This window comes from Carassius auratus, chromosome 47 (genome assembly GCF_003368295.1).
Source record: "Carassius auratus strain Wakin chromosome 47, ASM336829v1, whole genome shotgun sequence".
In the NCBI taxonomy this organism is placed as follows: domain Eukaryota; kingdom Metazoa; phylum Chordata; class Actinopteri; order Cypriniformes; family Cyprinidae; genus Carassius; species Carassius auratus.
In genome coordinates, this window is record NC_039289.1 from 12,612,307 (window position 1) to 12,629,747 (window position 17,441).

A 17,441-nucleotide genomic window follows, 5' to 3' on the forward strand; every position below is an offset into this window, starting at 1 on the left:
ACCCACTTCAAGGGGTGAAGCACTGCCTACCGGGGCTGCATTGACCTGTGGGACATGTGACACAACAACCCATAAGTATTCCTCCTCATCCCCAGGCAGCTCCTCATACTCTGTCATGAGACTACTAGTATTAACTGAATACATCGGTCATGACCAGGAAATTTTAATGTCCCGAACGGGCTGGTTCCAACACCATAAAATTTTCATTGGGTCTTGCAGCCAACACTTGACCCATAAACCCCCACGCTAATGGCTGAGTATCTTTAGCTACCTGACAGCGCTCACATTGCCAACCCCATTCCGCCACCACTGATGACATACCTGGCCAGTAGCATCGTTGGCGTACCAGTTCTGTTGTGCATTCGATGCCCTGATGCCCATGTTGCTGATGGAGCTGGGTGAGGACCTCAGCTCTCAAAGCGGTTGGTAAAACCAGCTGTAAATTTTCACCTCCTTTGGGGCAGAACATCCTACAGTACAGTACCCCATTCTGCTTCTCTAGTCGGTCTTTCTGACGCAATAGAATCTTACTTGGTCTAGAGAGCTGTTGCTGCTCTTCTCCAGCCAATGGTACCTCTTGGCCCCAGAACCTAAACACCACTTGAATATCCGGATCCTCCTCTTGCAATGCACGTAAATCAGTAGCCACATAACCTGGCAAAACTGTAATAGCGGCAAGACAAGCGGGTGCCATTAGCTCTACCTTAGTGGCAGTTCTTACTAGTGCTGGGATACAACCCCCCACTGTCAGCTGTTCCCCTTCCACACTCCACATCGGGTTTTGCCTAGAAAGTGCATCAGCATTCTAGTTACTATGACCGGAACGATACCTAACCTCAAAGTCAAACGAGGCCAACTGAGCGGCCCAACGCTGTTCAGCTGCCCCCAACTTACCAGAAGTAAGGTGACTGAGGGGGTTGTTGTCGGTGAACACTACACACCGGTTTCCCAACAGGTATTCTCGAAATTTTTCAGCTATGGCCCACTTGAGCGCAAGAAACTCTTTACGTCACACTACATTCAGGTATAAAAGGAGCCTCTCAGAGTGGCAGTGTCTCTCAGAAGTCAAGATGGGCAAAGGATCACCAATTCCCCCAATGCTGCAGCGAAAAATAGTGGGGCAATATCAGAAAGGAGTTTCTCAGAGAAAAATTGCTAAGAGATAATCATCATCTACAATGCATAATATCATCCAAAGATTCAGAGAATCTGGAAAAATCTTTGTGCGTAAGGGTCAAGGCCGTAAAACCATACTGGATGCCCATGATCTTCGGGCTCTTAGATTGCACTGTATCACATACAGCAATGCTACTATAATGGAAATCACAACATGGGCTCAGGAATACTTCCAGAAAACATTATCGATGAACACAATCCACCGTGCCATTTGCCGTTGCCGTCAAAAAAGAAGCCATATCTAAACATGACTTTTTGATTTTAAACATGATTTAAAATGTGGCAAAGTGGAAAACTGTTCTGCGCTCAGACGCACCAAAATTTGAAGTTCTTTTTGGAAAACTGGGACGCTATGTCATCCGGACTAAAGATGATAAGGACAACCCAAGTTGTTATCAGCGCTCCGTTTAGACCTGCATCTCTGATGGAATGGGGTTGCATGAGTGCGTGTTGCATGGGCAGCTTAGACATCTGGAAAACATTTGGTGCATCATAAAGAGGAAGATGCGACAAAGAAGTCCTAAGACAGTTGAGCAACTAGAAGGCTGTATTGGACAAGAATGGAACAACATTCCTATTCCTAAACTTGATCAATTTGTCTCAAGTCCCCAGACGTTTCCAGACTGTTATAAAAAGAAGAGGGGATGCCACACAGTTGTAAACATGGCCTTGTCCCAAATTTTTTGAGATGTGTTGATGCCATGAAATTTAAAATCAACTTATTTTTCCCTTAAAATTATACATTTTCTCAATTTAAATTTGATATGTCATACAAGTTGTATTCTGAATAAAATATAGATATTTGAAATTTCCACATCATTGCATTCAGTTTTTTTTTTTTTTTTTTTTTTACAGTGTCCCAACTTTTTTGGAATCAGGTTTGTATAGCTGATTGTATAATTTTAGCAGCAAAATAATATCTTGAAGAAAATATTTGGTGCACATTATACAATTTAAATATGATTATTCTGTTAAATATTTGTATTCTTACAAAATACGTTTATGAAAATAAAATAGAAATCATGAGAAAAATAAAAACTTCTAATAATCTTCTTGTGTGCGAAATTTTAATAATATGAAAAGCTTTAAACAGAGTGGCACAAAGCTCTTATGCACATCCAGGGTGCAGAATGGTGCACTTGAAGCAACATGGAGTCAAAGCGCTTCTGCACATCTAGGGTGCAGAATGATGTTCTTGAGAGAGCAATCAATAAACTCCAGTAATTTTATGCAAATCCCCAGACCTTTATCTACACATCAAGTATTATAATAGCAACATATCATCTTTTAGAGAGCGTTTTACACTAGTGACTGTCATAACTGATTGTGACGTGCTGTTTGAATGCTGAGCAGAGAATGACTGACGGCTGCAGCAGAAGGGAGATCAATTTCTGTAAACTTAAATTTAACAATGTAAATACAATTCTGTCCCTCACATTAAGGTATTGAAAGACTTCAGATGAAATAAGCTATATAGTGCATAAAAACCAAACTGGTTCTCTTCTTGTGTCATATAAAAAGCACAATAATCACGGTTGTCTGAAACAACCACGATTAGATCAAATAATCACGATTAGATGGTTATTTTATTATCAAGACAGGCATAAGTAAAAAAGTTTTGCAAATGAACTTTGACCACTTTCTTCAGCAAATCAGGTTTTACATGTTGTTTTATGGTGTCTCCTTATCCATACACCTTTTACCTTTTTATTTATTATTCTCAGGTAGGTAAGGAAAGTCTAATCTGGACTAAACTATTAACATTCTGAAAGTACTTACAATTTACTCAGAAGACTTCCCTGTGGTCAGTTCTTGCTTACGGCTCTTAAATTACTACTCTGGTAGACAATAACTTGTCAATAATATAATATAAGTTTAAAAGTTAAAAAAAAGTTATATAAAAGTACAATAATCCGTCCGTCGAGTCTCTCTCTCAGTCTTTTATACGTAGACGCCGAACGCTGGTTCTTCTGATGTCATCACCTGGACTGCTGCCAAGTCCTTCCCCAAGGCTTTCAGTTGTTTACTGCGCTTTCATTTTTTTCAGTATCTTTGAGCCTTTTTTCCTCTTCTCCGTCTCTTAACCGTCTGTAACATACACCTTAACTACTACATTTTCCATTTATCATAAAAAACTATTTCTAATACATGCATGTTTCTACTCTAAATCAACATGATTTATGAATCTTAGAGTTGTATCATATAACTCCCGAGGGTTGCATTTGGGTCGGGATGCTGGTGATAAAGCACAACGGATTGTTATTGACAAACTTTTGGGGAATGTGGATATTTTATGTTTACAAGAGACCTTTTTATCAAAGCAAGATCTTGATAAACTTAATTCTCTTCATGAGGATTTTCATGGTGTGGGAGAATCCACAACTGATTTGAATATGAGAATATTGCGTGGCAGGATACCAGGGGGTGTGGCCATACTCTGGCATAAGAAATACGATCCTCTGATTAGTGTAATTAGATTAGAGGTAGACTGGTGTATAGCAATCAAAGTGGAACATAATAAGAAGGTATTTGTAATCCTGAACGTGTATACTCCATATGAATGTAGTCATAATGAAGATGAATATATGAATAGGCTTGCTTTCATAAGTGCTTTTATAAAGGAAAGTTCATGTACAAGTATATTTATATTGGGGGATATGAATGCTGATATCTCTGATCATAAGTCGTTGTTTGGCCAACAGCTAATTAGGTTTTGTCACGATAGTAAGTTGACTTTTTCCAGCCAAATATTATTGCCTGCAGACAGCTATACATATATCAGTGAGGCATGGAATACAACATCTTGGCTGGACCATTGTATATGTACAGCAGATGCACATGATTCCTTAGATAAAGTTGAAATATTGTATGATCTGGCCACAACAGACCACATACCAATCTCAGTTATGTTAAATATTGAAAGTTTACCTGGGATGACTATTTGTGAAAATTTGGAACAACATGGAAGATTAGATTGGGCAAGACTCACAGTAAATGATCTTCTGGGATATAAACTAATGACAGAGAAGAGGTTGAGTAATGTGGAAGTGCCAACTGAGACAATTATGTGTGATAACACAGATTGTAAGAATCCTAAGCACAAGTATGATCTATGTCTGATGTATGATGAAATGATGGATTGTTTGGATAATGCTAGTAGACCTTTTTGTCAAAAAAGGGTTAAAAATTATAATTTAAGGGCTGGATGGAATGAATATGTCTATGAACTGCATTTGCGGGCCAGAGCAGCATTTAAAAACTGGGTCTTAATGGGTAAGGCTAGGTATGGCCCAGAATTTGAGGAAAAGAAGCTGGCAAATGCTAAATTTAAATATGCTGTACGGTATATAAAAAGGAACGAGATGTCGATAAGGGCAAACTCAATGGCCAAGAACTTTCAGCATAATAATGTATATGAATTTTGGAAAGAAGTCAAGACTATCAATAATAGTAAAATACCACTTCCAACTAGTATTGATGGGGTTGTTGGGGCGGGGAATATTGTTAATTTATGGAGAAAATATTATGGAGATATTTTTAATTGTGTTGAGAGGAAGGAATTTAAAGTTGGTCATGTGGCGAATGATGAAGGTATGATAATTACAATTGATGAGGTCAAGTACGCAATTGAGAAACTGGCTGAGAATAAAGCTTGTGGTCCAGATCGCATAACTTCTGAACATTTGAAGCATGCTAGTCCAAGGATCTCAGTGTTACTTGCTTTATGCTTTACAGGATTTTTAGTCCATGGTGTGTTACCTGATTCCATGGTGTCAGTTTTACTGGTACCGGTAATTAAAGATAAAACAGGTAAAATAACTGGTACAGAAAACTATAGGCCAATTGCACTGGCAAGTGTAATTTCTAAAGTATTTGAGCGAATCCTTATGGATAGGCTTAAAGAGTATCTAACAACCACGGATAATCAGTTTGGTTTTAAAAGTAAGCATGGCACTGATTTATGCATATATTCATTAAAGGAAGTAGTTAGTAAGTATAATCTACATAATTCAACTGTTTTTTTGTGCTTTTTAGATGCATCTAAGGCGTTTGATCGAATAAATCATACTAAGTTATTTTTAAAATTGCAAGAAAGAGGGGTTCCCCCATACTTTATAAGAATATTATATTTTTGGTATGTACATCAAACCTTAAAAGTTCAATGGGGTAAGAACGTATCGGAACCGTTTTTTATGACGAATGGGGTTCGGCAAGGGGGGATATTGTCACCTCTTCTTTTTAACCTGTACATGGATGGTCTTTCTGTGGAGTTGAATAATTGTAAGACTGGATGTTTAATAGGTGATAGTCTCATTAACCATTTGATGTATGCTGATGATCTGGTTATTATGTCTCCTTGTAGCGCAGGATTACAAAAGCTGCTTCGAGTATGTTCAAGGTATGGTGTGCAGCATGATATTAAATTTAATGTTAAAAAGAGTGTGATTATGATTGTTAAAACCAAAGAGGACCTTAAGCAAAATTTTCCTTCTTTTTATATAGATGACCAAGTATTGAATGTGGTAAATAAAGTGAAATACTTGGGTCACATCATTAGAAATGATTTAAATGATGAAGATGATGTGCAGCGCCAGTGCTGTAGGTTATATGGGCAAGCTAATATGCTGGCTCGTAAATTTTATATGTGTACTGATGCTGTTAAAATAGCTCTATTTAGGGCATTCTGTACATCTTTTTATACAGCTCACTTATGGTGTAGGTATGCTAAAGCTAAAATGCAAAAACTCCAGGTGGCATTTAATGATGCGCTAAGAATTTTGCTTAAACATCCAAGGTGGACAAGTGCAAGCCAATTGTTTGTATCTAATAATGTACCTACTTTGCATGCTGTCTTAAGGAAGTGTATGTATAATTTCATATGTCGGCTGAATGATTCAAAAAATGGTATCATAATGGTCTTAAATGATGTTACATTAAGTGATACAAGGTATTTTTCCAGCTTGCGGAAGCATTGGAATGCAAGCTTGTATGTCTTTTAAATTCTCTGTGTGTATTTTCCTCTTAATTCTTTCTTCTTTTCATATGGACCATGAGTCTGAAATAAAGAGTAATAATAATAATAATAATAAATCAGTCAGCGGTTTTATTAATGTTAGTGAAGTCACACATCACATTTTCCATACAGCATTAATAATTGGTTTACATATTTGTACTTAAGCAAAAGCATTATTACTAATCAGGTAATATCAGTTTAAAGCAAATTAAGCATTGATCAAGACGGTACAAATGCAAAATCATCATCTCCATTAACAATGTATTCATTGTTTTGCTCTTTGGAACAAAATGCTACTGTAATCAACATAAATTATTACAGTTAGTATGCCGTCAAAAAGAAGACTATGCAATTTTAAACAATTCTTGAGTTGTTTTTTGTTGTTGTATTCATAGCCAATGAATGCACATGTGATTCTTTTTTAACTCATCCTGTGGTTCTGACTGCAGTGTGGAAATGCTGCATGTTAGCGTACACATGGTTAGAACTACAGGCTTTGGTGGCATTAATGGTTTGTGAACACTACTGAACAGGAAGACATGGTGTCAAATGCTGAATAGAGTTGTGAAACACAAGAATAGCTTTAATAGTTCTGAGAAATATTTTACAAAATGTGTTTTGTGTTTGTGACATTTGGCTTGAATGATGCATTTTACTGTCTAAGCAACTGAGAAAAACTTGAATACATTTTAATTTTTTTATTTTATTTTGATTACACTTTATTAATAAACTTTATTAGCTCTGTAGACCTGGATTCAGGTCCAAAATAGTGTTAAAGATGTTTATGCTTCATTTGCATAGCCTTCTTTATATGGTTTCAGATCATATATGGGTTAATTTGAAAGCTTAGAGAATATATATATTTTTTTTATAATAAATAAAGGTGGATACTTATGCTTAGAAATGTAATCATCCCAAACACGAATATCCACCAAATGATTGTGAATAAAGTTTCCTAAGAATGTGTATTTTATATATTTCACAAAACAGTCAAGTCATATACAGGTATCACAAGAAAGCTCTCATTCTCAGAAATTTGACTATGTATTATTTGATTGTGTGACAATCACGTGTCAAAAGATGCTCCGAAGAGTAGAACAATGCAGAATGCACATTAGTGGAATGATTTAAAGCTGAAGGATGTGGATTCTATTTTAGATTGTGATAGATCAGATATATTTTATTATTTATGCAGTCTTGTGTCTCCTGAAAGAATAAAACTGATTGTAGAAAACACAGAATTTGAAATTTGGTCCAACTCGTTTATGTCATTTTGTTTATTACTACTAAAAGTTAACATAATTAAATAAAAAATCTAAAAAAGTGCTTATAGTACATTCTGAGGTAATTATGATTTATAAAGATTTTTGCAAAGGAAACTCAAAATTAGACTTATAGATGCAAAAAGTGACAGTTTACTGGCTTCAATAATGCAATAACTCCTGTTTAGAAGCTTATTTGATTTTTTTCTTCTTCGTGGCATCAAATAAAGGAGCTGGACCTTATAGAACCTGAATAACAGACATTAAAAAAATGAATTATAATAATAATATTTTGTAGTTCAAAGGGTTTTCTTTAAAATTAAATATGTATTTCCTCCATTGTATGTGTATAGGGCAAACATTTAAATTTGAGTATGTCAAATTTAGGCAAAAAAAAAAAAAACAAGATCTGAAACCCACCGGTATGAGCTTCTCCTCACATTGCACGTGCTTTAATTGCCATCTCGACAACATCAACTAGAAATTCTTAGTAATGCGTCTTTATGCAAACTTAATGCTTAAATGTATTCTTTCTCTTGTACTTCCTCTTTCACATCATTCTCTCAGTTAAATATTGATACTTGTCTGATGTCAGCTTTTTCTTTCCTCAGATTTAGCTGATTGTATCACTACACAATCAACAGTGTGAAACATACAGTGACCAGTGTAGTCTACCCAAGAAAAAATATTGCAAATGTATGTAATGTAGTGTTTATTAAATCTCCCATCACTTAATCTATTAATTCCCTTTAGGATTTTCGTACTACACTTCATTTCCTTTCCGAACACAGAACTGGGATGCGGTGGATTGTGGAAGAGGAGATGTGGGAGGTATCATGATGTCAGAAGATGGCATCGTCTATCGGCCCAAACCTATGGTTGATTAGTGTTGAACGCAGCGCTCAGATCCAGTTACACTAACAGAGAGAGCAGGTCATCTGTAACTCTGATGAGAGCAGTCTCAGTACTATGATACGGTGATACTATGATATGATATGCTACCTAAATCCTGATTGGAAATCCTCAGATACCCCCAAATATGATTTCTCTCTCAGAAGGAATGTAGCTGAGAGGAGACAGCCTTTTCTAGTATTTTTGACAGAAAAGAGATTTGAGGTCTGTAATTAACTAATTCTGTAGGATCAAGTTGTTTTTAATGAGAGGCTTAATAACAGCCAGTTTGAAGGTTTTAGATACATATCCTCATCCCTGGCCTTGCTGTATGAATATTAAACTGTGTTCACACGTACAAATATATCAGTGTCAGAGGCCTGACAGAATAGAAATAGGTTGATATAAGACCATCTTTATGGTTTGGTTTGTTTTATTTCATCTCCACCACACTAACCAGTGAAGGAGGAAGCTGTCGTTGTTCACTTCATTGTCATGTAAATACATAAATCCAGCTAATACCTCCATTTGAAAAGAGCAATCAATATATCTCTCCATTTCCCTTGTTCATCAAACACACTAGAATACAACTTTTCATATTAGCAAATAAATACTGTTCAGTTTAATACTGAAAGGATCATGACAACATTTCTGTAGAAAACTTGGATGTTAGTCAGTGTGACATTTTGTGAAAACAAGATTATCAACATTATCAAACAATCTTCTGTAACACATGAGGTACACTTGTGTGTCTTTAATCTGTCTGAGGTTTCTAAAGATCTGACCACAGGTTTGAGGAAGTCTTGAGTCTTTAACACACTCTGTGTCTTTAAGCGTCTGACATCATTCAGTCAGTATGGAGCTCAGTCCACTTCCTCTTCTGCTCTGTGAGTATTATTCTCTCTTAATGTGTTTCAGTGGAATAGTTATTATATAATATAAATGATCAAGTGTTTTTGTGTTTCTACATTTATGTCTTTTCTGTCTGATCTCAGAGTTTCAAATCCAGCTGTAGTTCATGATATATGATGTATTCACTAAACTCAAATATGAGTGAAAGATGAGTTTGAGAGAGGAAGTGTGCAGTTAGTGCTGTTTGTGAAAGAGAAATGCTCTCTGTTGTGTTGTAGATCAGTGTGTTTGCTCAGTGATTCAGTTTTGTGATGTGTAATGCTGTTGAATCAGTTCTGTTGGTTTGTTTTGCAGTTATTGTTGCTGATGTTGTAATATTCACTAGTTCACAGTTAGTAAGAGTTTGTCTTTATTCTTCTGCTCGTGATCAGACTGTTGGAGTGAAGTTCCCTAAACACTTCTCTGCTGTGATCAAATCTATGAAATACCAGTCAGATGATTTCATGTTTATCTAGACACATATACAGACCAGTTAATCTTTATAATTATCAGCTCAATGTTCACATTGTAATGAGGTTTCTCTGTGTTTTTAGTGCTGATCTCAAACATCTTCTCTCAACATACTGAAGGTGAGTCGATTTGATTCATATATTTCATGACATACAGTATGACTGATTCTACAGTAATTGTTACAAACCAGTTGAGAAATTACTTAGATTTTATCATGATTATAAATGCATCCTTTAACAAGTTGAATTATCAGTCAATCAAAACCAGCAGATATGTTTCTTATATACACTGTGAAATCATAATCAAAACTTTCTGAAGACAAAAATAGTTTCCAAATCCTCAATGATTGTATATAGACAGATCTTTCATAAATGACTATAACAGCTGTAGAGAACAACACTTCAGTCTCATCTGATTTATGTGTGTTTTAGACTCAAGTAACTGTTCATACAGTAAAAGCAGTATGTTATTTTTATTGTGAATTGTTGTCATTGTACAGAAAACCCAAAAGCCAGAGTGAGCATCAAACCTGCTCAACATGTGTTCAGAGGAGAGACAGTCACTCTCAGATGTGATGTATATAGTGAAGGAGTCAATAGCTGGCAGTACACCTGGTATAAACACACTTCAATCAGTGTTGTCAGTGAACTACAGGAACACACATTCAGTTCTGTTACTGAGTCTGACGCAGGTAAATACTTCTGTATCGGAGCAGAGAGTAAAGGATCACGCATCTCACACAGCAGTGATGATGTTACACTGACAGTATCAGGTGAGATTGATCACCTCTTCACATACACACACAAGTTTAACATGTTATTAATGAGTGATTTCTCAGCTTCAGTTCCCAGAGCAGTGTTAAGTGTTTCTCCACAGAAGTGGTTGACTGAAGGAGATTCAGTGACTCTGATCTGTCAGGTTAATGGTTCCTCTACAGGCTGGACATTCAGCTGGTTCACTGAAACTGTCTCATCAGGTAAGATATAACGTGCTTCAAATAAGCCCCTTTCACACTGCCATTCCGGCAAATACAGCGGTAAAGTGTTCCTGTAATTGTTCCCTGGTCGCTAGATTTGGCACTTTCACACAGCCAGTGATGACCCGGTATATGTGCGTGCTTTCACACACAACCCCTGAAGATCCCGTAACGACACGTGACATCAGCGCGTGACGTGTAATGTACGAGTCGACAACGCTTGGCACGTTATACTTTAACTGAAGCAAGCAAACGATCTCTGCGTCAGCGCGGAAAGTGAGGAACTAACTGATCTCTGCTTCATTACAGTTTGCACATGTGTTTTCGTCGCGAATGTTGATCTTCCTTCAAAACAGCCGGTAAAAGAGTCGCGCGATAACGCGCGTCATCACTTCGATACCGAATTAGATCTGGCTTTTGTTCACACAGCGCTCGTTCCGGATCGATTACCGCAATGTTACTAGGTCCCCGACCCGGGTTCGATTCGGTAATCAATTCCGGGACGTGGTTGCTTTCACACAGAAGGCGACCAGGCAATGTTACGGGAATATTGCGGGTCCGACGTGCAGTGTGAAAGGGGCTATAGTAACATCTGAATAAACTGACTTCATAAACAAACAGAGAGATTAAAAAGATTTAATCATTCTAAATACTTTGATTATACCAACAACGGTCATTTATAGGACTCTCATTTCTTGAGGTAACTGCACATTTTCACTTCATACAGACAACAGCAATCGTTATAAGCGTCTCTCAGACAGCAGCAGAGGAGCTGGAGGACACTACACTGTCAGTTCTGCTGATCTAAAACACACAGGAGTTTATGTGTGCAGAGCAGAGAGAGGAAAACCAGTCTATCACTCAACCATCAGCAACAAACAGCTACTGTGGGTCACTGGTGAGTTCAGATTGAACACAGAATGAATGATACACTTCATCTCTTGGCTTTTAGTGTTTGTTTCTCATGTGCTACAGTAAAGGTGATTAAACGATATCTGCAACAATAGAGTAAACAAATACAAAGACATTTTTATCGCTCATATCTGTTGGACTGAAATAGCACTAATATGTATGAAATTACATTTGGTTCAATAATAATTAATGAAACTTTATAAAACTGAACGTAACTTTTTCAGAAACTATGAAAAATATGCCATTACAAAAGTAGAAAAACACAATGAAAAAGATTAACTCAGTCGCACAAATTTAACATGCTTTTCAAATATGCTTCATTCTTTGTTAATGTTTTTCAAAGTTTTGTTTTCGCTAATCATGGATTCTGAATGCATTGCCACAGATTTCACTTATGTTTTGCAGTTTTTTGTTTGTTGTTTTGACACAAACTTCTTAACTTTAACTTTTATGAAGAACTTAACTTCATAATGTGCTGTTATACTCCATATAACTCCATATACAAGCCAGAAACTAAGCCTTTTTTTGCACAGGTCTATCTAAAGGGTTAACGGTCCCACCTAGTAATCAACTGTAAAAATAACAAATTTTACCTCTTCGCAGAAGGGAAAACCACAAACAAAGAAGAATGCATGATTTTATGGTGTCATGGGTTTGCAATCAAAAAATGTCTTTATAATGGAAATCAATGGGGCAAAAACAGCCACCAACAACAAATGAGGGAGAAAAATTTAAATATAATGTTGCACAAAAACTAAAAATGCATCAAAGCCAATCTTGTCACTAATCTTTGACATACACAAAACTGTGATAAAAGGTAGAAAAATATCCAGTCCACAATCACTTTTTATATTGAAAATAGGTCATTTTGTGTGTTTTTTCCCCCCAAATCGGTGACATCATTAATGTACTTGGTAATAAAACCAATCTTGTATTTTCTTTTTAACATTTTATAGTTTTGATCAGTACTGAGGTTGAACACTGACTGAACTGCTGTGAAGATGAACACAGAGCCGAGCCAGATAACGAACAATAAACTGACTCGTTCACGAGTCAAGAACCGGTAGCATCGGTGTTCGGATCACCAGTAGTTCTTTCAGACAGTTCGATTCAATAAACCGGTTGAAGAAAACGGTTCACCGGTTCTTTTGCGCTCGACGAAATGGCGTCATTTGCGATGATTGCCCTTGATTCAAGCCTTCGGTTTACCTGCGCTCATAACACTAGCACAGAATCAGTTCAGAATCAATCACCAAAAGAATCAGTTCAGTTCAGATGCTCTGTGTGTCCGCCTGCTTCACGCTGAATCACATATGCGCAGTATCATCAGCTCCTCGGTTCACGAATCGGACGTGTCTGACAGAAACGGTTCTTGACTCGTGAACGAGTCAATGTTTTGTTCGTTATCTGGCTCGGCTCGGTGTTCATCTTCAGTTCTCTCTTCACAACAGTTCAGTCAGTGTACTGTTTGAGTACATGAATTACTCCGGGATATTGGTTTGTTTGAACGTAGAGGGAGTGTCAGCCACATTAAAAAAGGCAACAGCTTAAGTTATTTGTGGATTAATGCATATTAGAGATGCGAACCATTTAAAACGATTCAGTTCAATTTGGTGAACTGAATGATTTGTTCGCGAACCGGATATCCAGCCGCTTTGATTTGAACTCTCTCTCACACAGACATGGAAGAGAAGACAATGCTGAATAAAGTCGTCGTCGTTTTTGCTACCATTTTGGACCAAAATGTATTTTCGATGCTTCAAAAAATTCTAACCTACCTTCTGATGTAACATGGACTACTTTGATGACTTCTTACCTTTCTGGACATGGACAGTATACCGTACACACAGCTTCAATGGAAGGACTAAGAGCTCTCGGACTAAATCAAAAATTTCTTAAACTGTGTTCCGAAGATAAAAGGAGGTCTTACATGTTTGGAACAGCATAAGGGTCAGTTATTAATGACATAATTTTCATTTTTGGGTGAACTAACCCTTTAAAATAAATATCTTTCAATTTGTCTGTGAAAAATATTTTTTTTTGCGGTAGAGATCAGATTTAATCACTGCAAGAGCTTTCAATATGCGCGCCACTGACTGACGCCTGTACTTCCCAGTCAGAGAGCACCTGTCCATTAAAAGCTCACTATCCAGTCAGAGTAGATCACTATTAAGCCCACCCCCACGAGAAGTTTGTATCAAAACACCAAACAAAACACTGCGAAGCATAAGCGAAATCTGTGGCAATGAATTCAGAATCCACGATTAGCGAAAACAAATCTTTGAAAAACATTAATAAAAGAATGAAGCATATTCATGTTGTTAATTTTTTTCATTTTCATTGTGTTTTTCTTCTATTGTAATGGCATATTTTTGATAGTTTCTGAAAAAGTTACATTCAGTTTTATAAAGCTTCGTTCATTATTATTGAACCAAATGTAATTCCATAAATATGTGGGGACGTAGTGTGATTTTAGCAATCAAGCTCGGGTGCTCCCGGTGGACAATCCTATCTAGGACTACGTTTCCTTTCCTCCACAGCACAGCCAATCATGTAGGGCCAAGTTTTTTTTTATCCATTGTGACTGCCCTATAGCTTGCATGTTAAGAGGAAATAATTGATGGCCAAACATTTGAATGACAACATAAGAATGTTAGTTGGCAGTATATTATTTGTCAATACCAGTTCTCTGCTTTGATTGATAGCATTTTCATTTTCATCGAACAAAGTAAAAAAAATGCTTGACTGAAATGTATGTTTTATGAATTACTTTATTAAACAAGTTACTTTACTGAAGGCTACCCAGAAAGATATGTAAGTTTAATACATTCACAGTATATAGCCATTCATTATTAATCATATTCTTAATATAGCGTATAATAAAAACAGCTTCTTTTCTTGACCCCCCACTTTGACAGTAACCAATCACATTACATGAATCACATCAGTTCAGAATGGCAAAATTAGACAAGTTTCTTAGGCTGCATCTACACTGCAGGTCTTGATGTCCAAATCCGATTTTCTGACTTTATCCGATTTTTTTGACGACCAGCTTACATCATCTTTTAAAAGTGTCCCGTATCCGATTTTTGCATTTACACTATACACTGCTGAAACTACCAAACATAGACATTCTGACCCGGAAAAGGAATTAAAACAGCACAAAATACAATTGATGCAGATGCAAATAAAATTATACAGTGTTTTGCTTTCCACAATATTTTGAAAAGTCAACAAAAAAATCAGCAAGGAGCCCTTGTTGGAGCCTGGGCAAATTTTGCGCCAATAATAAGTCATGTGATCTCAGCTGGTGGTGTCCACCTGAGTTGACGTCACCTTTTTAATGACGTACAACTCGCATTTACTGGGGAATATCCGATTTGTCTGCTTACATGGCACACGCAAATGCCCGTATCTGATTCATATCCGATTTATTACCACATATGAACATGAGAGGAAAAAAATCGGATTTGGGTCACTTGAACCATGCAGTGTAAATGCGGCCTTAGATTGCATTCCTGATTATTTCTGTCAGTCATTTAACATTTCTATCATTTCTTCACACATGCACACACAGAAATAGGCATCCAAACTATTGGGAATATTACAAGCTTTCAGAAAACAGCTGTCAAACATGAAATGTTTGTCTACTTACATCTTTATGTATTTATACTTTATACTTTTCAGCCAACTGAAGTGTTGTTGACATTGACGAGTGATGACTAAAGGCAGCTCAGATGATGAGGCTTAAGTTTGATCTTGGTGCTGCACAATTTATTTACTGCATGAATGAAGAGTTAATACTATATTAGACAATTATTTCACAAAGTACAACTCTGAAAAATACAGAGGTCTGAACCTCGGTGACCTCATTGCTGGTTACAGGCATGGTCAGGCCCCCTCAATCTGTCTAGCACTCATGTTAGCTGGCCATGATGCCCACTGCTCCGGGTGTGTGCCAAAAATTTAATAATTAATATTTATTATTAAATAATTGAATAATCTAATGTATCATCTTATTATTTCCACAGTGATGCATCCTGCACAAATCAGTTCAGAATCAGATCAGAGGTGTTCACTGGTTAGTCAGAATTCATTCTCAACTACTTTAATTGTTTTCAAAGGTTTAATTCTACGCGCTCGCAGATCTTCCCATTATAACAAGAGAAAAAGGTTTCTCACATAATCCATTTCAAAATTAAAGAAGATTTTGTTTGTCCATGAATAATGTTTCAGGAATGACAAATGCTAGTGTATAAAAAGATGCGAGTGAATCCACTAAATAGTATTGCAAGTCATTGCTATGATTGACAGGGATAACGAGCAAAATATCTGACAAGCTGGTGTCAAAAAAGAGCTGTGCATGAAGTGATCAAGTGTTTAGTATTTTATTATACCATTAATAATTAACTTATTTATTCATATTGTAGTACAAATAAAAAGTAACAGTACAAAAATATATAGAAAATAATAATATTTGGTATAATAGTCAATTTATATTAAGTCAAAAAGCAAGTCGTGACAAAAAAAAGTGGAAATTACGGTGCCCGTTAGGTAACTTGTTCGGTTTACTTAGTTTTTTTCTCGTAGCCACAACATAAAAACTCGTGGGAACGTGATAATATGTTGTGGCCAGGAGATATTAATTTGTGGGAACGTCATATTAACTAACGAGATCATTTTGTTAAGGTAATGACATCCTTATGTCGTGGCCTCGAGATGCTATGTTGAGGGAACAACATCCATTTCTCATGGCCACGACTTCTGATGTTGAGGGAACGACATGTTTTTCTTGTGGCCATGAGTTTAATGCGTAAACAAACCTTCGTGACCATAGCAATCCAGGATTATCAGAAATGGAGTCATTAATATTTTATCTTGAATTAAGTATTTATTATATTAACCATATGCTTTGGCTACCGGGCTGTATTACATGCGATCGTCAAGTCAAGTCAAGTCACCTTTATTTATATAGCGCTTTAAACAAAATACATTGCGTCAAAGCACTGAACAACATTCATTAGGAAAACAGTGTGTCAATAATGCAAAATGATAGTTAAATGCAGTTCATCATTGAATTCAGTGATGTCATCTCTGTTCAGTTAAATAGTGTCTGTGCATTTAATTGCAATAAAGTCAACGATATCGCTGTAGATGAAGTGACCCCAACTAAGCAAGCCAGAGGCGACAGCGACAAGAAACCGAAACTCCATCGGTGACAGAATGGAGTAAAAAACCTTGGGAGAAACCAGGCTCAGTTGGGGGGCCAGTTCTCCTCTGACCAGACGAAACCAGTAGTTCAATTCCAGGCTGCAGCAAAGTCAGATTGTGCAGAAGGATCATCTGTTTCCTGTGGTCTTGTCCTGGTGCTCTTCTGAGACAAGGTCTTTACAGGGGATCTGTATCTGGGGCTCTAGTTGTCCTGGTCTCCGGTGTCTTTCAGGGCAGTAGAGGTCCTTTCTAGGTGCTGATCCACCATCTGGTCTGGATACGTAGTGGATCCGGGTGACTGAAGTGACCCTCTGATCTGGACACAGACTGGATCTGGTGGCTACGGTGACCTCGGAATAAAAGAGAAACAGACAAATATTAGCGTAGATGCCATTCTTCTAGGGCTGCACGATTATGACAAAAATCATAATTCGATTATTCCTTTGAAATTGTAATTGCGATTATTAATTACGATTATTACAATTTACATTGATTGATGTTTTAAGTAGCTTTATACCATGTTTAAAGCAACTTCATGCCATATTTGTATATAAAAATAAAAAAAACCAAGCTGAAAACACTCTTCCTGAAAAACTTTTATTGCTTTTCTACATTGGTTTGGTTTCTTTAAATAAAA

General features: G+C 36.7%; 1 protein-coding gene across 5 annotated transcripts in view; it reads left to right on the forward strand.

Moving 5' to 3' along the window:
• The window catches only part of LOC113065145 (Fc receptor-like protein 5), a 325,078-nt gene that overhangs the window by 62,397 nt on the left and 245,240 nt on the right, over window positions 1–17,441 (forward strand). For 4 of the 5 annotated variants that reach the window (XM_026236355.1, XM_026236358.1, XM_026236357.1 and 1 more), the window contains exons 15-17: window positions 10,205–10,477; window positions 10,544–10,681; window positions 11,409–11,579. The exons of the other annotated variant lie outside the window; for it this stretch is intronic. In XM_026236355.1, the coding sequence (XP_026092140.1) occupies window positions 10,205–10,477; window positions 10,544–10,681; window positions 11,409–11,579 (582 nt within the window). The remainder of the gene's footprint in view (window positions 1–10,204; window positions 10,478–10,543; window positions 10,682–11,408; window positions 11,580–17,441) is intronic. 5 annotated transcript variants of the gene reach the window in all.